Genomic DNA, 20,829 nt, shown 5'->3' with positions numbered 1-20,829 from the left:
GTTTGGAGGGAGCGTGCATATGTTGGTAGGTGAGGCTAGATTGTCCTCCCTGTCGGTATCCTTGCGTAGCCTAAATGTCGCAGAGCTGCACACAGCCCCGCATCTTTTTTTTGGGAGCGGGATGGACGAGGGTGTCTGCGCCTGCTGAGCGTCTAAATGCTCAACCAGCGCAGGGACACACGTATTTATCAATCAGTTGGTGTCGAATGCAAGAGACTGGTCGGATTAAGCGTTTCGTCGAGCAACCGAGCCATTGATTAAGACATTTGAGAGAGAAAATGGCTCATAGGTTTGGCTTCAGGTAGGGCGCCGTCTGACTGCTCCGACGTCAAAAAAAGAGGAAAAAAAAATATTTTGGAAAACATCGAATCATTTTTCGAAGTTTTGGTTTTATTTTTGATATTTTCACCCCGTGGACTTCATGATGATACTCTTGAATCATCGTAAGGCTTCGAAAGAGTGGCTGATGCTATGTAAGTAGCCCGATCTGCCTCACATCATCAATAGCCAAGGCATTTTTTTTTTACATTCCTCCAGGTGATTTTGGTGTGGCATCACCGTGACTGGTCGCAAAAAACGTCGTATTTGTTGTGTTTCGCCTCACGTCGGAGGCTGTGTGTTGTTTTTAGCTTAATTCACTGGGCTATCTTGTGCACAGATTGAGCCCTTATTGATCTGGCAGTCGACATGGCTCCACGGGTGTGGTGCAGATCCTTCAAGACAAACGCGCAAAAACGCACAGGAAAAAAAAAAACGACACATACAAAACGGCGTCAGTTTGCGCTGGATGCCAACACGGATGTAACACACTGATTTATTTTTGATACATCAACATCGCGTTCGTGACTTTGATGAATCCACGGTTGCGTTTACCTCAGCGTGACATTTTCAACATACAAACCACCCACTGCAGCAATATTGCCCTGGCCAATTTGGTCGTAGCGGGCCACGTCTGTGCGCAGTATAACCCCCAGCGTGTCTCCGATCCCGAGCCGAGGCTTTTTATTTAATAAGCTGCATTAAAATAAAAAAAAAAGCCCCTCTTCTTAATTAAAGGCTTTACGTGTAGGTTTGTTACTGCGCCCGTGGAAATGAGCTAGAAGATGCCAGAATGTGCTGTACGCGCTGCCAAGCAGTGAGGCTGAGACACAACAAGACGGGTGCTGTCATCGTGACATTAATGACACCGGAGAGAAATGAAGGATAAACTGCAGGCTCAACGAGAAGGCCCGGTACCGAGCAAAATGTTTATTTATTTTTATTTATTTTTTTCAGTACCCAGACGGATCGGTTAGGATTTTCCCCCTCCTCTGTATGCGTGTATTCACGCGTGCATGCGTGCCTTCGTGCGCGTCCGTGCGGTGCTGAAGCGGACAGCGCCGGCGGAGCGGCAGAAGGCTCAGCGACTGCGAGGTTCCGGGGTCCATTTTAAAACAGACGTCTTGGCTCACGGGCTGCATGATTTTCAGGACAGATAGAGACGAGTGCTTCCTGCGCGATACCAGAAATACATTCGCAATTAGACTGTGTTATGCAAGAGGGCAAGCAGGGAAGGGACAGGCCTTGTGATTCACACATTGTCCTGTTTAGGCTGCAGCCGCCTCTCCCTGCTGAAAAAAGAGATTCTTACCTCGAATAACGGGTTTAATATAGTGATGATATCTAAAAATAAACCAATTTCAGGTGTGGCTGGGCTGTACTCTCCTCTCAGCCCCCCATCCTCCTTCCTTCAGCCCGTGCCTCAGATTAGTACATTGACCCCGATGGTGTCCTGCAGCTTAAACGCTTGTCATTAGGCCCTTTTACATCCAAGCGTGTTGGAGAGAGTCTTGCAGCCATTAACTGTGCTGTGTTGATCTTCCTTTCTTTCATTAATGTGGCATCTTTTTCGTTTACTGTTGGTGTTGCATGGATGCATAGTTGAATGTCTGTTAAACATGTGAATTAGCTTATTTCTGTTTTTATTTTGTGGTCTGTGCACTCTTATATAAAACAGGAGAAAAAACAGACCATTATTTTAGAACAGTATCTTGTAGCAGCATCTCAGATTTAGGAAATGACCAAATATAAAGGTTTTTAATGAATGTTCTCTGTAACCCAGGTCATGTTATGTCCAAAAAAACAAACTAAGGTAGTTTGACTTGTTGGTGTTCCATTGCACATCTAAGTAGCTTCTCCAGATATGATGAACCCCAAAACATCAGACATTTATTTCTTTTCAATTTCTAATGATAGAATAAAGCAATTCACGCTACTCTGAGCTTGCTGGGGTAGATTTCTGAAGGTGAAACACCAAATGTCATCATCTTTGGCACCTTGAGGTACCACATGGCTATCACATGGGTATAATCTCAATCTTAACTAGTCTCTTTATTTATGCAAACCTGAGATTAAGCTGAGATTAAGACAGAGAAATCTCCTATAAACTGTAGCTTTTTATATTTTAGTTCCTATCTGAACATTGTAATGTCAAGACGCAAGGACATATACCCAATCTACGCAAATAAAGATACGTAGCACGAGATAAAACTCCCATTGGTTCTAGTCCTCTGCTCTCAAACAGTTGTAGTGTTTTCTTTTTTTTCCATCAGTTGTAAAAAGAATCTGCAGATTGTCAACACGAACGTTGTAAATAAATAATGTGGCGAGGATGCACGATTCAGGCAGTTGTTTTTTTTTTTTTTTTGTAGTGCTTCATGCCTTTTAGTAATCTCTTTTCTCTGGCAGAGCTGCTACTGTGGATGGTACAAACCTAAAGCCCAAGTAGCTGCAGGATGAAAACATGGCTGCACCCCTTATTGCACCGCCGGGACCTGATAGCTTCAAGAAGTTTACTTTGGAATCATTGGCGGTCCTTGAGCAGCGCATCAATGAGGAGAAGAAAAAGAAGCCACCCAAGCAGGACAGCAGCTACCGAGACGACGATGACGAGAACAAGCCCAAACCCAACAGCGACCTGGAGGCTGGGAAGAGTCTGCCCTACATCTATGGGGACGTCCCTAAAGGAATGGTGGCGGTACCACTGGAGGATCTGGACCCATACTACCTGAACACTCAGAAAGTGAGTTCACAAAGAAGCCATCCACACATAGTCACGTTATTCAGATGGTGTTTGTCCCTCTCTCTCAGGCTTCCAAAAGCTCAAATTATGAACACATGTCCTGCCAAAAACTCGAATATTAAGCCTGGTAATGCAAAATACAACAGCATTACATCACTGTGAGCCAATGTAATTCATTCAGTATTTTATTTTTTAAAAGCATTTTTGTTTTTGCATTATTTCATTTCATCTTCTTCTGGTGCTTTTCAAACTGTTACTCCTTAATGATTAGGAGACTTTCAGTTTAGTTGTTTACCCTTAACGAAAAAAAGCACATCGGTCAGTAGATGAGAGGCTTCATGACGTAATGTGGCTCATACATGAGTTTACTCAGACAGACTCTGCGCGGTTTGCGATGGCTGACTTCCAGGTGTGCTGTGTTTACAGTCATTGTAGTTTGTATAATTAGGTTGCAGAATGCAATTACGTTTTTGTCCGTGGAGACCCGTGGGGAGTGTGAAGGTCGGTCTCTCGAGCCGTTGGGTTGGTTGCTGCCGCGCCTCCGAGGTGCTCACAGGGCTTTGGGGAGAAGGTCAGAAGCGGTTACCGTTGAAAGAGTGTTGTTCCACATGACAGACCTGCCTAATTGTTCAAAAATTAAATCTGAGGCAGGAGAGACAGGCGGCAGCAGCGGGAGGCTGGTTGTCTGAGAGGAGACACGTGTCTCTCTGGGGTTTCTGTCATGTCTGACGCTCAGTGTGAGGACAGCCAGGTGACCTTGACGGTCTCTGAATATCACCACCATGTGTACCTGTCAACCGAACCTGTTGAAGGAGGTCGCATCGGCTCCACGTTCATTTTCTTACTCTTGCTGCACCGAGGTGCTGACGCCGTCACTTGTGGATCTTAAAAAGAGTTGAAATGTCCCTAAAATTTGCATTCGTTTAGGAAGATCTCGCCTCCATAATGCACTGTAGCGCCCCTGTTTTCAGACAGAGGGCCACAACGTGAGCGCTTTCATTACTTGTGTCAAATTGCAGGAATAGTTGGTCGTAAAATGGCTGTGCTTTGCATTTACATTCGCCGACGAGTACAGTGTGCTGTGGGGAGTTTAAGGAGGCTGTGTTTATAACAGGACTGAGCAGCGAGGCTAAAAGCTTCTGCCATGGTAACGCCGTTTGTTGTCTATTTTTAACAAAGAATTATGTAACGAAATTGGTGTTTTGATTCAAAATGGTCTCCTCCAATCACACAGTCATTGAAATCCTGCTGCATTTTAATAAATACGTTGTACAAGATAACAAGATATTCCTAACTAACAACAACAAGGTGGTGATAATCGGTTTAGTCGTTACCGTTGGCCAAACGCAGTGCGTTCAGATGTGTGTGTGTTTAGGTGGGTTTCTTTCACTCTCCGTCTGTCTCTGTCTTATTCCTCCCTGTTTTTACACAGTGCACGCTGATTTGTTATGTAATGCACCAGTCCGGTGCACAAGGAGGAGGCACGATTTGGATGACACGTGGCAAACATGTCCGGCTGTTGATTTTCCACTGGCTAACGCGCACTTCGGTTTGTCCATGCATTACTTTCACAAACGCATGCGAGCTGTGCAGATCTCAGCTCAGGCCCCAGCTCACAGCGGCTTCGGGCAAAACTAATTATGGCCCTCAATCTAGTCTCCTTATGCCAAAGGGAACTGATGCTGCTATATGGGTGTAGCAGCCCGGGCGGATGCCGTGACGTCAGATCAGGTGGTGACCTTGATGGGACAACATTGCTCTGTATGTCTTTGTCAAGGGAGCGGTGGGCGGTGGGGGCCGGCACTGGGTCTTGATATGATCCTCGCAGGAAGGAGGGGGGGGAAGATGCGGAGGAGTAAGGCTGTCCATCTTCTTCACGGCAAATCTTAAATTGTGACTCTTTTTAGATTGGGTCATAGCGGAGGCAGAGGGCTGGCGGGCTGGCAGGCTGGCTGGGTGATGACGCAGCATCCAGCCCTCCCTACCGGGTTAGTGGCTGGAGCAGGGCTGGGCCATGCTGGGCCCGACCCGACCAGGCCAGGCCAGGCCAGGCCAGGCCAGGCCAGGTCGAGCTCGACGTCACCGTAGAAGGCCAGTGAAGCGTCATTTTGAAGGACAGGGGAAAGGAAGAATGAGATGGAGGGAGGGAGAGATAAAGTGAGGACAGGGATGAAATGGACGACATGTGCGAGGATGCATGAGCACACTTGCTCTCCTTCTTGCAGCAGCCAGAATCGCTGAAACGTGTTCTGCCGGGAACACTTTTTAAATACTATCGGGCTTCTCCAGATGCTCTAAGATTTTAGTTTGAAGTTTGAAATCAGCCCTGTCGGTGAGATAAATGCCACATCTGTGTGTTTATTAAAGAAGAGGCGGAGTCTGCTTGTTTGTCCTCTTCTGTATTAATTAAATAGGAATATTTACAGTAATATGACCTCAAACATCGCAGAAAGCTGAACGTTACATTAAATTTACATGACGTTCAGATCACAGCATAAGGAAGACATCAGCATGTCTCCAGAGTTGTGGGAAATCTTACTTTCTTTTTTGGATGCAAAATGGCAGTACCAGAGAACAAGCGAGCCGGTTAGCATCTACAACGCAACACAGCAGTTTAGCCGTGCGCCATTGTTCTGTTGACGCGCCTGTGAATGTGAGGCTGCACTGGCAAAGGCACCATGAAATTGCAGCCCATTTACAATTTACCACATGGGTTGGAAGAAGGGTGCTCGCTGAATGGATGCTGCGGCCCTCACGGATGCAGATGCTGCAGCCCTGCCTGCTGCCTCCAGCTTCGGTGTCGAAGCCGCTTTCTCTCTTGTCTCCCGCCCCTCCCCCTCCCCCCCTCCGCCTCCTCCCCTCCTCTTCACCGTCTTCTGCCCAGCTCCCTCGCTCTGGCTCTCTCCGCCCTGCTTCTCCTCAGCCTGCTGCTGCTACAGTTGTTGCCTGCCTGCCTGCTTGAATTGCTCTCCATCTCCCCTGTTTTTCCGTCCTTCCTCCTTCTCGGCTCTCCTCTTTGCTCAGCTCTGGATTATGAAATTTTCAGTAGCTGTGCAGCTGTGTAGTCATGCGTTGCAAAGAAAAGAAAAAAAAAGCGTCTCCCTACGTATACGTGCACTCATGTGTGCGGGGATGACAGTATTGTTTACTCATTTCGGTGCGTGCTGGCCTGTGAGCAAATGTCACTTAATGCGTGTGTTTGTGAATCAGTTTGTGTGTCTCGGTCGTGCTCATGTGCGTAATGCTCGTAATTAATAGAAATGTCAAGCTACTGGTATCTAGGACATTTCCAAGTGTGTCATTATATCTGACCATACTGGGAACTGTTTACAGTACGTATGAGAGTATTAATGCTGACCTACAATAGCAACAAGAGAGTGAGATGATCTAATCGTGTTTAACAGTGCAGGCTGGACCTGACGTCTCTCTTGGTTTTAGTCAAATTAACATCAGTGAGGTCAACTCTTGTCTGGGCAGAAATGTTTATTTGTTGTTGTTGTTGTTGTTTTTTTTGCAGTTTCTGTTTCTCTTTTGCAACATTTCACACACGTGCCTGATTTTGGAAGTGTCATGTGACACCACCATGAGGCCTTTCACCGTACATCTTAACAACCCCCCCCCCCCCCCCCCCCCCCCATCCTTGACTGCGCTGTTGGTGGCTCTGCAGGGCTTAATGTAGTGAGGGAGGCCTTGTTAAAAGCACAAGGGCCCATATCACTTGTGCAAATGCACAGTTCCATTAAAGTTTCATGCAAATCGCCATGTTTTATTTAAACGATTATGGGGTTATCCACAGAAAATGGCTTGCCAGCTCCTCTCGGTTTTGCTCGTCTCCTCTGCTTAAAACTGCAGTGGCGGGCCAGGCGACGCTGAGAGACTGGGACAACACACAAACAGTACAGGCATCCTGCCAGCTCCTTTTTAACTGTTTTTACATGTGTAACACAAAATGAATGGCATGATACTTTACGGGCAGATGCACATCTTTTATATATTCTCTACATATGTATGTTTTGAGATGTGTATCCAGAAGAATACTCTGCTTGTTGTTTTTCATGCTATTGTTCTCTAAGTATTCTGTCTAATTAATTCTCTCCCTCTCTCTCTGTCTTTCTGTTCTCTCCACAGACATTTATAGTGATAAATAAAGGGAAGACAATCTTCCGTTTTAGTGCCACACCTGCCTTGTACTTCATAAGTCCTTTAAATCTGGTTAGGCGAATAGCTATTAAAATTTTGATACATTCATATCCTTTGAAATGGTGTCTGAACATCAGCGACAAAAGGGTTTCCTGTTCACGTGTATTATTCATGGTGGCGTGTTCCGTCTTTTTGCTCGCACTGCTGCTGATGTTTCCTGTGACTGGTGCCGCGGGAGAGGATTGGTATGTTACAGTCAGAAGACAGTAGCCATTTTAGCATCATTGAAGGGAGAGGCACAAATGATGAGTCACCCTTAACAGTAAACCAAGCCAGACCTTCTCAGTGAGCCCATTATCTGTGCCATCCGTCTCAGCACCCTGAGCACCCTGAAGGTTGTACCCCTCTTTATTTAGAGGACGGTCAATGACTCGAGAGGCGGAGAGAAATCGTTTTTTGGGCATCAAGCTGTGCAGCTGATCAGAGCTGCCCTTCCAAAGCCCAAGCCAATTTATTGACCACACGATAAAACCCACAGAGAATTGGACCCCTGATTGATGCAGGAAACTATCCAGTTACGAGAGGCTGCATTACAGAGAAACAAGTCTACTCAGAATTGAATTTAAGGTTTTCTAATTTTAGAGAAAGTAGTTCTTTCCTAATTATACTTTTTATCTATGTGAACTTTCACTGCCTCAAACACACTTTACTATATGCACAGTAACTGCCACACATATAAATTGTGTGGTGACCTATTCGAGTCTTACCTTAGCTGCATGTTCTCGTCTTTATTTGACCATGGATGCAGATGCTGAAGTCGACTCTCTGTAGTTTACGCACCAAAGATCACAGCTACGAGCTTCGGTCGGGTTCATGCCTTGGAGAGTCCTACACTAGACTTATAACCACTTTGGTAAAACAGGAAAACTACTTGAGAGATTAATTGAGTGATTTAAAGGATCAGTTCTTGTGATTTTAAGTGGCATCTAGAGATGTGACTGCAGGTTGCAACCAATTGAATGCACCTGAACCGACATCCGCTTGCCGGTTCATTAGGTACACTATCAAAAACGAGCCCACGCCAACGTAACAGTCCTTCGCTAAACCTGAGCTCCGTGACCGTTATCATGTTTAGTTGATGTTGAAACGGCATCATAACGGTGGTGATTCAACTTCATGATAGTTCTGGAGGATGTCATCTGTGGTGCTGTTAAACTGGAGAATTAAACATGTGGTTTATCTTGCCTAGTCCACTGACTAAAATGGCACTAAAATGTGTCAGTGCAACACAATACAATTCAAAAGTGCTATAAACCACAGCCTCCAAGATGAAAACACAGTCCTCTATCTTACTTAAAACTAATGCTGAATATAATAAAACTCATGAAGATAAGATTCAGTGCAGGACTGTTACATTAATATATATTTGTTTTTACTTGTGTACCTAATGAACTGCCATTTGAGTGTCTGCCCCTAAAACATGAAGCTGTATATGACTACTGTAGAAATACAGCAGGGCAACACAGAGGACGTGCCCTCTTTGTATGAATGAAGGGCTCTAAGTTAGCCAAATGACTCATAGTTACACTAATGAAAACATACTGTTATGAATACTTTATTACATTTCTGCTGCTACTAGATCCCCTCGTAAATCCTACTCACTTCTGCTTTAAACAACACATGAGAATAAAATGAGAATATTAACGGTTTCATTTCTGAAACAAAACAAAAATGCCCTCATTTTTTGGCCGCGGCTGTTACCGACCTCAGTTGCCTTTAAAGCTAATTCTGAGGTTTTGCTTGGTTCCTTTGAGTGTTCACCTCCCCGTACTGAAAGCCTTGCACCTTTAAAATGCACCATAGTTTCATCATGCCATTGTATTTCCACTAAATATATACCATTTAAATATTTAATGGGTAAAATAATGGCCTTTGAGGCAGTAGACCCACGTAACCACCTTGCTTTGAGTGCTTGGAGTTGGTTTATGGCATTAACCCTTCACATGTTAAGAGGCTGTTAAGATTGACTGCACCCCAGAAATCACATTACTGTAGGTGCTGTTTTTTTTTATTGCTGTGTTTTACCTTTTCATTGAAGTTTGATGATGCACATAATCCCCTCTATAGCCCATATTTTCCTTAACCTGCTCCTCACTCTTTTCAGCATGATCATTATGTGTACTATTTTGACCAACTGTATATTCATGACCTTTAGTGATCCTCCCGAGTGGTCGAAACAAGTAGAGTAAGTACATTTTTTTTTTATATACTCACTGTTTTATGAATGCACACTAAGAATTATAGCCTGTATTTTAACATCATGTTTGAGCTACAGAGCTAGCACACAGTTTCTATGTGGAAAAATATACTTGTTTATTATTTAAAAACTCACCTAAAAATAGCTGCAGAGTCCTTGACGTCTCCTGTGACCATCTGAATAAAAAATATAAATGCACAATTATCAATACAATATCCAGTACATTGTATGTTTTTATTACCCAAGTTAAATACGAATTTGTAATGAATGGAAATTCAAAGGGGGAAAATATTAGTAACCTGTTAATTTGATAACATACAAATTGGTTCTTCAGATACGACCAAAAGCTGATGTAAAACATACTAGCTAACATTAGCAGGCCATTAGCTTAGTTAGTGCTAGCCTATTAGCATGCTACTAAGCCTGTTAAAATGGTCGTTGTTAGCCTAGGAGCTAAATATGGATAGACTTAGACTTACTTAAACTTATACAAACTTTAATGATCCACAAGTAGCTTAATTGTTACAAAAAGATGAGTAATTATACAGCTGGATAGAGTAAAATAAACCTGACAACATGAGCAGTTGGTAGCATTGCAGTTTCTATCTTGTTAGCATGTTGACGTGCTAAATTTAGACAGTGAATACAATAAAGTAAACCTGCTGAAACAAATTGTTTCTCAAACATGTCGGTGTAAAAACAGTTTTATCTGATTGAGTAATTCTAAATTTATCTTGTGCCCCACACTAACCTTAGCACGTCCTGGGCGTTTGAACAGCTAACGAGGATGCTAACAGTAAGAAGTGAGCTGGCTTTGATCCATGAACTGATTCTGTCAACGCTTTTGTCTTTCAGGTACACATTCACAGGAATTTATACGTTTGAGTCTCTTGTAAAAATCACTGCGCGAGGATTCTGTATAGATGGGTTTACATTCCTAAGAGATCCATGGAACTGGCTGGATTTCATGGTCATCTCGATGGCGTGAGTATTTATTTTTTTTCCTGTGGTCCTGTGGATAATGAAATGAAAATTGCGCGCAAATACTGTTAGTTTATTTCAGAGGGTGGGCATTGAAGCTGATGCGTTTTTGTTCCTTCTTTTCTGTCTGATAACCCATCTTCCGCGATTCCTCCATTGATCTGAGACTCCTCTGGTCTTTCTCTTTGGGAATTGAAGGTCTCCATCCGACACACTGCGGCCTCCCTGACAACACCCACGCCTCAGTCCCATTCATCCAATTTATCTCCCTCCTGTCATCTAACTCTCTGTCACATTCACCTATTCTCTCTCAATCTTCCAGAGTCTACAACATCCAATTTAAGGCCCCGGTATCTCCCTTGTCGACTATACTTCACCTCGTAGTTTATAGCTACCAGCAAATAGAAATTATCAGCATCGTGTAAATTACAACATTTCCCTGTTTGTGGAGACGACACAAATCCCATCTCTGTGTGACTTTACCTTTCCACCTCGTACCTGCGTGCAAATAACAAGCTGTTGTAACTGTGGTTTGATCCTGCAGGTATATAACAGAGTTTGTAAACCTAGGCAATGTCTCAGCTCTGCGCACGTTCAGGGTGTTGAGGGCATTGAAAACTATTTCTGTAATTCCAGGTAAGACAGGATGGGGTGGGGGACGGTGGGGCGGGGTCGGTGTTAGGTGTATGTGTCTTTCTTTCCTTTTACCTTCCACCCTTCTCCTCAGTGGACAGGCTCTGTGAGTGGCGTCGTTTCCTCCTGGTTCGGTGGTGTTGTGCTCTTGGCGTGTGTGGTTTTTGTCATCGTGTTTGTTCTGTGTGTGATCCTTCCCCTATTTCAGATATATAACAGAGTTTGTGGACCTGGGCAATGTATCTGCGCTGAGAACATTCAGAGTTCTCCGAGCATTGAAAACTATCTCTGTCATTCCAGGTGAGACTCAGTTTAAACACTAAGGCTGATCCTCTCACCCTTTCTTTTCTACTCACTATTATGATTACAATTATGATTTAAGCAACAACAAAAGAATTGGAGACAACCATTTTTTGATTTATTTTTCCTCCAAAATTATCAAAAATGGTACTAATACATTTTTGATAGGCTTTGCAGTCTCCTCTAGGGCCCTCCAAAGTGTCTGCACTCTCTTCTGCCCCAGTATTGCTCTCATTATGAGGCAAGTTTCAAAGGCAGCTGTGTTTCTCCTAATAGCTTTAGCCCACTACTTTCCCTAGCTTATAACACCCGTATTGTTATATTGGTAGAATATGCCCATCCTAAATGTCGAAAATCAGGTGTTTATACAAAGTATTTATCATATAAAAATACATCATAGCGTCTCAAATTATCCACAAATCCTCATACTTGTTCTATCATAAAAAGAAATGTGTTTAGTTGCACATGTATAGCTAGTGACTGATTTGGAAAGAGAGGATTCCACTTACTGGGGTCCAAAAACCTCCACAATCCTGGTCTTAAGTTGTACGATATGAGAAATGACATAGCTCTTAGAGAGATCCCACAGAATACACCCATTATTTATGTATGAAGACTGCCAAGCCTAGTTTGTGAACATATCTCTTATGCTGCATGATGCTTTTCGGTCACTTGCTTTTATAATATTAGCCTAACAAGAGCTTGGCTGACAAATGGCATTGAAAGTTTGATTTGCCCTCTTTTGTCTTTTAGTTTGAGTATTGATTTTTCTTTCTCTATTTTTTTTTTTTTTTTTTTTTTTTTTACGACCTACTTGAATGATATACTACACAGAGGGAGAAAAAAAAGTGCTCGCATTACAGAGGTTGGGGACGCAGATGGGATGGTTGATGGCCTATTGACCTCTCTGAGTGACACTGACCACTCATCTGTTCATCTATTGATAAAGGATGTTGAGCAGATGTCGTATTTACCACAAAGAGCTACTACGTGGATGACTTTAAAGGAAAATAGCACGTTCACGGTGTAATTTGAAGAAGGAAGTCAATTTCAGGGGCAAAAAAAAACTATAATATTTAGAATAAAATGTATTATGAGTTATGTAATTTGACATTTGGGAAATATATTTGTTTAGATGTTTAGATCAGCTTTAGAAATACTTGAGGGCAGATTATGTTACTGCCAGAAACAACCAGGCTAGTTGTTTCTCTTTATGCTCAGCTAACTGTTAGCTTAGCATTTAGAATACAGGAAGTAGTGATCTTCTCATCTAACTGTGTTTCCCAAAATACTGAACTACATTTAATACCCCCAGGTCTAGAGTGACAAACATGTAGCTCATGTAAAATTAATAGAATTATTGCCACTTAATTAGGTACACTGGTGAAAATGAGTCCATTCTGATGCAACAGTCCCGCACTAAATCTTAGCTTCAAGATTATGGTACGTAGCATTTGTTTATGATACCTGAGATAGCTGTGTTTTAATTTCTGAGCCTGTGGTTTGTAGTCCTCGTGAATTGTATTGTGTTTCTATTATTTTCTCAACTCCATTTTAGTCGCTGGGGTAGACTAAATAACAGAAGTTTAAATGCACCACAAACTACATCCTCTAAAATGATCATACAGTTGAATTTAGTGCAGGATTGTTTTTATTAAAAGACATTGTAAACATAAGTTCCTCACTACAATTCATATACCATTTAAATTTGTCCATGGGATCTACTCACATACTACAAGACGAGAAAAATTATTTTAATTTAAATTCTTTATTTTGTCTTAATTGACTGTGGCTCTCCCAAGCTAATCAAGCTGTAACTCGCCTATATTATGAGAATATATTTTATACGTACAGCTGGTAAAGTCCACTGTACCTGTAGTGGCTGAACAGTAAAAAGGGGGTGCGGGTCATCCGGCTTCCATGTTTGTGTTCCTCGTGGACCCATGTGAACGCTGCCAGAGGATGCCTGTCTGGAAGGTAAAGCGATTTTGTTTTTAGTGAAACAGTGGCTGAGACAGACTGCAGGGTCCGCGGTACGGGGAGTCAGTGCTTTCTTAATGTCACCTTACACAAGACAGTTCAAGAAAGTGCCCACACTGGCGCTGGCATTGAATTGCTCCTGTTCAGCCTTGGAGTTTAAATGACCTGCATGCGGTTTCCAGCCCCCTTGCCTGTGCCCCCTCTCATGGCCCCTCGTTGTGCTGCTGTGCTCTATTCCTTATGGATTTCCTCACTTTTCTGCAGTCTTCCCCCTCGTTTCGACTTAATCCACCGTTGGCATCAAACATGCAAATTTCTCTCCTGTCGGAGAGCCAGACATTTTGATTTGATTTGCGCTACACTAATTTATCTGGATAAGCCTGAAAAGAGTGGGAAGGCTCCTGAATATTTCCTGTTTGTTGGTTCTAGACATGTATGTAATCTGTCAGTTGATTTGTCCCAAATGCATTACTACCCATATGTAGAATTAGGTTTCACATTTGACCCAGTTAACATGCTATTCATATAAATTCAATACAATATCAGATAATAATATTAAGTCATATAATTCTGTTACTAATTCGCAAATTTAATGCATAAAATAATTACTTTTAAATTCAATATGAAGGCAGTAATGTTGCCTCATACCAAATTTTTACAAAATTTTGTTTCTGGATATTTGCCACCAATAGAAAAAAAAGATTAGTAGAAGTAGACACTCCAGAGATTAGCAGCACCTGCATCTCCTGCAATGGTTTGTGTACATGTGCGTGTGTTTGTGGCTGCCCCCCAGGCCTGAAGACCATTGTGGGCGCCCTGATCCAGTCCGTGAAGAAGCTTTCGGATGTGATGATCCTGACCGTCTTCTGCTTGAGCGTCTTTGCCCTCATTGGTCTCCAGCTCTTCATGGGCAACCTGCGCCAAAAGTGTGTGATCTGGCCAGTCAACAGCACCGAGACTTACCTGGCCAACGGCAGCAAGGGCTTCAGCTTCGACGAGTACATCATGAACGACAGTGAGTAGACGGGCGAGACGGGTCAGCCCTCATCCTAGGACAGGGGTCTTCAACGTTTTTCAGGCCAAGGACCCCCAAAGTCATCTAGAGATTAATTAGGGACTCCCTATCTACTATATGTGTACAGTTGAGCTCGACCTAGTGCTATTTATAAATAAACATTATTCTCATCATTTTGAATCAATATTAAGCTAATCAAATAATAACATGTTCAAATTTAAGACATGTACAACAGACATAAACATACATACCTTTTCATTTAAACGTAGATAAATGTAGTAGGCACCGTGAATCACTCAGCCAATTATGGGGATCCTGACGGCGTGTAATATGCGGCCTCGTGATTGGACCGGCAGCGATATGGGGCGGGTCCTGCTGAGGACAGAGGCTTAGATTGACAGGTGGCGCTCTGTGTGAAATGGTGCACTGTTGAGACAGCTCCTGCATCGCTGAATGAGTGAAGCGCTGACTGAAAGATAATTTATGCGTTATTAAAATATGTTGTTAATAAAAAATAAAAAAAAAATTAAATTTGGGGGGGGAATTAAAATATATGTATGAAAAATGTTAAATACGGAAAATATGGAAATACGTGAGCAAACTGAAGTTGGAAATTTAGAGAATATTGCAAAATAAGTGTGGCTGCGACAGAATGTGTGGGGAATGACTCATTGTGGCTGCTTGTTTTCTCTCCAGCCAATTTTTACTTCCTGCCCGGCCAGTTGGACGCTCTGTTGTGTGGGAACAGCTCCGACTCTGGGTGAGATACCTCCTCCAAATGCTGCTGCTCCTACCATAGACCTGCTGTGGCTCTCCTACCTCCCTATAGTCAGATTACATTGCAAGTAAATAGTGGTGAGTCATTTTCGGGCTGGATGCCCTGTTCTCTCTCCCTCTCTCCCTCTCTCTCTCCCCCTCAGCCGCTGCCCAGAGGGCTACACATGCATGAAAGCTGGGAGGAATCCAAACTACGGCTACACCAGCTTTGACAGCTTCGGCTGGGCCTTCCTGGCTCTCTTCCGACTCATGACACAGGACTTCTGGGAGAACCTTTACATGCTGGTAAAACAGATGCGTCAACAACATCAGTTTGATTCAATACACAACCAACAGAGAAGCTGAGACGATTAATTGACTCATTGATCAGTTGAAAAATTGTCACTGTAAATAATTCAGACAGTAAAACTGGCTTCATTTATCCTCGTAAATGTGAGGATTAGATTAGTTAGTTATACTAATATTTATATATATATATACTAGTTATACTTTGGACGAGTTATAGACTAATTCAAACTAACTAAAGCCCTCAAAGATGTAGTGATGACAGTTTTTGTGGCATTTCAGAGGCTTAATTACACATTGATTCATCAAAACACTATAGATCATATTGTGGTGTGATGGTGTTGTAGAATTGCCATGCTCATTAAAGCAGCAGGACATCCTGTGATGCTCTGACCCACTTTAGAAACTTGTTTGCCACAGTGTTTTCAAAATAGACAATGACCCGCCACTGGTTTCTGTGCCTCTAGCTCCTGTACACCTCTGTGTGTTTTTGTTTTCCCTGCATCCACTTGTCTCATCTGGATACCGATATCCAGTCCTTCTGTCAGGGCTGCTCCACAGCGAGCTTCCCTGAAATGGTGGCGACTCCTGCCTCTGCATGCAGAGGCTGAGTGGAAGTAAGGAGGGAGGGAAGGAAGGAAGCGTCATGAAATATTAACAGCTCAGGATCACCGTACGGCCACTGAGAGAGATGAGACCTGATTGGGATCTGATGGCAGCATCCCAGCCCATAACTTATTTTTACACAAATCTTTGAAATTCAGCTTCTACCTGCAGGCTGCCCGTGTCTTCTGTATATGCTGTGTTTGGAATTGCTGCCGTATGTGCAGTAAATCAGTAAATGTCATCCCTGCTGGTCATACAGCACTCTGTATATTTCCCCCGCTGGCGTGGCCTGTTACAGTAGACACCAGGCTTGGCAATCTGTGACTGTGAGACAAAAAATGCAATGTTTTGGCCTCGTAATCAACTTACGCCGCTCTTGTTGTGTTGCATACACTTCACGGCTGCATTCATAATTCATGTGTGAGTGAATTTCACTCCTCTGTCGAAGGAAGTCGTTCTGCTGGTGATTTTAAGTCGAATGAGGGCTCGTTTGTATGCGAATAAAACTACAAATTATTCACCAGACAACATGAAAAGACATTCTTGTCTATGCACTGGCTAGAAAGCTGGGTCAAACATGCATGTTATCCTGACATGTACACATGTTACAACCATAACAAGAGAAAGATTTTTGTTGCGCCCATGACTATATTAGATGATCGGGGAGATAATTCTGTACTGTGCAAATATACAGTGTTTGAGTTGTATATTTGTGGAAGTAAGGAGCAAAAGACATTTTTGCTGGGGTGACTCCTGCATCCAGAAATGCTCAGATCGATCTGTCTGTTCTGTTTTCCCCCACCACCAGTAGACCGTGTTCATTTCTGACGAGTCCTTTTTTTCCATAAGGAGCAGATGAGGTTGACACTGAGCTTGAGTCAGTGGTTGAGGTTGTGTATCAGATGTCATGAGAGTCTCTTCTGTTTCCCTCTCGCCCCCCCTCTTCCTCTGATGCACTGACCTCTTAACAGACCCTGAGGGCGGCAGGGAAGACCTACATGATCTTCTTCGTCTTGGTGATCTTCGTGGGTTCGTTCTACCTGGTGAATCTGATCCTGGCTGTGGTAGCCATGGCTTATGAGGAGCAGAACCAGGCCACCATGGAAGAGGCGGCGCAGAAGGAGGAAGAATTCAAGGCCATGCTGGAGCAGCTCAAGAAACAGCAGGAGGACGCCCAGGTCAAGTTCTCTGCAAGATGGAGGACGAAAGGCTCCCCAAATCACGCCGTGTCATTGTTCTGACTTTGTTCTTGGGCTTGTTTCTCTGCAGACTGCTGCCATGGCAACCTCTGCGGGCACAGTGTCGGAGGATGCGGTGGAAGACGACGGAGGAGGGCACCTGTCCTGCAGTTCCTCCGAGATGTCAAAGCTCAGCTCCAAGAGTGCCAAAGAGCGGCGCAACCGCAAGAAGAAGTGGCGGCAGAAGGAGCAGGAGAAGGAGAAGGGCGACAGCGAGAAATTTGTCAAGTCGGAGTCGGACGACGGCAGCAAGAGGAGCCGCTTCCGTTTCCCTGATAACCGCCTGGGTCGAAAGTCTTCCATTATGAACCAGGTGAGACAAAACAATCTCAGTTGTCACGAGACAATTTAAAATGTCCGTCTTTTAAACATAATTAAGAGTATTTGCAGCGAGATAATAGAAAAAAAGATTGATTTATAATGTGAAAATAATAATTGCAATGTTTAGACGTGATCCTGAATCTGAAAATGTATTCCTCGAGAATACTACTTAAAAAAGACTAATAGACTTTAACCTAAAACAAACAAAAACTGAACAGAGGTCAAAATAAAATAACAGATTGGCCATTTTCTGGAGCCATTTTTTTGTAACTTTAAGACATGGGTATCATCTTTAGTTAACACCCACCAGGTGTTTGTCCTGATTTTGTGACAGCCGCTGATGCTAAAAACCAAGATCTCTTTCCAAAGGGTCTGAATAAAATGACATGGCCATGAAAATGTGTCCATGATCTACTTCTCCACATTCCCTCCGCCTGAAGAATACCAGTTCAGTCATTTTTTCTCAACAAAACGGCCCAGGTGTTCGGGTGGAGGAAGACAAAAAGTCACAGAACAAGAGCAGATCTATTTGTGGCTGTATGAAGAGAATGTAGATGTCAGTGAATCATGTAGCTGCGGGCACGGCGTTGTTTTCTTTTTTTTTTGACTGTCGATTGATGTGGAAAATTTCAGTTTAAGAATGCACAGTGTGTTGTTGCACTATCTCAAGTAGGGAGCAGCATATAGTGGCCAGAGATAAAGAAGCACATGTCCAGCTCTTGAATTATTCAGTGATTGCATGAATGTTTCAGAGGGAGGAAGCTTTGCAGCTTTGTCTCTGCCTCACTTTGACTCTACTTGTTTTTACATTCAGTTCAGATACACCAAACAACATTATAAGCCACACTGGCCTTAAGTGAGACTTCAAACATAATTGGAAAAATCCCTCATGTGATATGCAGTGGTGACCATTTTCCTTTCTAAAAAAAGATGTGATTTCACACTTCAGCTAGCATACTTTGTGCAGTGATACTGTTTGCATGCGTGTTATTCCAGTTGGCTGCATCTCTGTCCTGTGTGTAGGTGTGAGCTTGACCATTTTTTTCTGTCTTATTATTAAATCACAGAAAGCGCCCCGGTCGTATTATATTTCCCGCAGATGATAACTGATAACAAACAGCATAAAATGACGGTGCAAGCGATTGTTGTTGAGAGACACTCTGGGCATCTCTTTCCTCTACCTCCTCTCCTCCAGTCCCTCCTGAGCATCCCCGGCTCGCCTTTCCTCTCCCGCCACAACAGCAAGAGCAGCATCTTCAGCTTCAAGGGCCGCGGCAAGGACGTGGGCTCGGAGAATGAGTTCGCCGACGACGAGCACAGCACGGTGGAGGAGTGCGAGGAGCGCCGCGGCTCCCTGTTCAGCCCCTACCGGCGGAGCAGCTACAGCGGCTTCCAGGGAAAGAGGAACAGCACGGTGGATTGCAACGGCGTGGTGTCGCTCATCGGCCCTGGGCCCGGTGGACGCCTTCTGCCTGAGGTGAAAATAGATAAGGCAGCTACTGACGACAGTGTAAGGAAGTCAATGAGTAGACCTATCTAGGCATGGCCCCCCTCTCGTCCGTTACGTTTCTTTCTGGCTCTCTATTTTCTACTCTGTCATCTTTGCAAGTCCGTATGTATCTCTTGGCTAAGCGCTCGCGCCTCCCCTCCCCCAGCCCCCGCAGTGTATGCTGCCCTCCGACAATAGGCAAAGGATGGAAATTTAAGAAAACGATTAGAGCAAATATACCATAACCAACTGTGAAATCCATAGGTTAGAGAAACTGGGTCTATCAGTGACTTCCAGGAAATTTTGTTGTTTGAATTGAGTGATGAATGTCTTTAATATGCTGATATGGATTTTATTTATTGAACAGACACGAATCGAACAGAATTCTGTCGTTGTACTGCTTCAACATTGGCCCGTTAGATTTAAAAAAGAAAAAGAAAAAAACACTTTAACACTGGCTTCAAGTTCCTGTTAAAGGCACTGTAGTTTAAAAAAAGAAAAGAATTTGTGTTAACAAACAGCATATAATGATGCATTAACAGGCTCCAGTGTGTTGATGTGTTCCTCCAGGCATCCAGGTCCACTGCTAGCCTGTGTGGGTAGATCTACAATAGCAGGTGTAGGAAACAGAGGGAACCAGCACTGTAGAGCCACAAACATTTTTGATCTGGATCCCCAATTCCCCCTTCACCTATAATACTTATGATATAAGTAGCACACACCATCCTATCAGGCCTTCATAAATAACTTTAGGACACAAAGGAGGGCTGCTGTCCTTGTCTGTCTTTACCTTTCTCTGTTCTCCAAACTCTCCCTGGTCAGCATTAGTAAACTAGTTGTGTCTCATTCTAGTTAGCATGGTAGATTTAGACCCTAAACTAGAACAAGCATGACATACTGTAGACAACTAGAACGATGGCTATGGTGTCTGTAATTTCCTCTCTTTGACTTGGAGCATGCCCATGCATGACAACTGGATGGATCTGAACTACCTGCCTCCATACGATCTCTGTAGAATGCTCTTGACTTGATGGTTGCAATATAAGTTGTATGGTTTCAAAGTAGGAAGATACAGTAGCATCAATTTGCAAGTTACATTAAAAATGGCCAGATTTGGGAGACATTTTGTTAAATTTCCCCAATGATTATATTGCAATAGCAGCAAAGCCTCCATTACTGCATGACAGGACTGAACATGCATTCATGCAGAAGCAGTTCTCCTTGCACAGTATCTCACAATCCATTTATTATCCAATTGGGATGAGCTAATTCCATTCAAACACAATTAGGTCAAGTAGCGCTAGACCACTGCTCCCACTTTGGCTGAGACCTGCATGCATCTACAGCACACACACACATCTTCCTTGAAACCAGCATTGATATAGAAAAGAATGAAACATTTCCTGTCCCAACCCCCTCCCCACCCCCCCCATCCCTCCAAACAAAATCTGACCCTCAACTACTTTTTCCTGCCAATGCTGTTGTGCACTTCCCTCCGCCGGCCACCGGTGGTGATGTGGGATGGTGTTCATGTCCTCTCCATGGGTGCTTGATTCTTCCTCTCCTCCTGACAGCCAACTACTGAGGTTGAGGTGAAGAAGAAGCTGTCGGGCTCCCTGATGGTGTCTGTGGACCAGCTCAATACCTCCTTTGGGCGGAAAGAGCGGGCCAACAGTGTCATGAGCGTCATTACCAACACACTAGTGGAGGGTACTGCCACTTTAACCCAGCTATTTAACCTGCTCT

The 20,829-nt window shown here is 43.6% G+C and overlaps 1 protein-coding gene across 8 annotated transcripts in view; it reads left to right on the top strand.

Annotated features, from left to right (window-relative positions):
- Positions 1–20,829, top strand: part of scn8aa (sodium channel, voltage gated, type VIII, alpha subunit a) — a 43,142-nt gene that overhangs the window by 301 nt on the left and 22,012 nt on the right. For 2 of the 8 annotated variants that reach the window (XM_047594132.1, XM_047594104.1), the window contains exons 2-13: positions 2,728–3,061; positions 7,190–7,308; positions 9,357–9,446; positions 10,314–10,442; positions 11,281–11,372; positions 14,146–14,367; positions 15,064–15,127; positions 15,288–15,429; positions 17,007–17,213; positions 17,305–17,586; positions 18,790–19,071; positions 20,658–20,793. In XM_047594132.1, the coding sequence (XP_047450088.1) occupies positions 2,783–3,061; positions 7,190–7,308; positions 9,357–9,446; positions 10,314–10,442; positions 11,281–11,372; positions 14,146–14,367; positions 15,064–15,127; positions 15,288–15,429; positions 17,007–17,213; positions 17,305–17,586; positions 18,790–19,071; positions 20,658–20,793 (2,044 nt within the window). In that variant the 5' untranslated portion in view covers positions 2,728–2,782. Of the gene's footprint in view, positions 1–90; positions 474–2,727; positions 3,062–7,189; positions 7,309–9,356; positions 9,447–10,313; positions 10,443–10,983; positions 11,076–11,280; positions 11,373–14,145; positions 14,368–15,063; positions 15,128–15,287; positions 15,430–17,006; positions 17,214–17,304; positions 17,587–18,789; positions 19,105–20,657; positions 20,794–20,829 lie in introns of those variants that run through there. The other 6 variants (XM_047594123.1, XM_047594078.1, XM_047594141.1 and 3 more) reach the window with 4 other exon arrangements.

This window comes from Mugil cephalus, chromosome 1 (assembly GCF_022458985.1).
Source record: "Mugil cephalus isolate CIBA_MC_2020 chromosome 1, CIBA_Mcephalus_1.1, whole genome shotgun sequence".
Lineage (NCBI taxonomy): Eukaryota > Metazoa > Chordata > Actinopteri > Mugiliformes > Mugilidae > Mugil > Mugil cephalus.
This window is presented reverse-complemented; position numbering and strand designations above follow the sequence as displayed.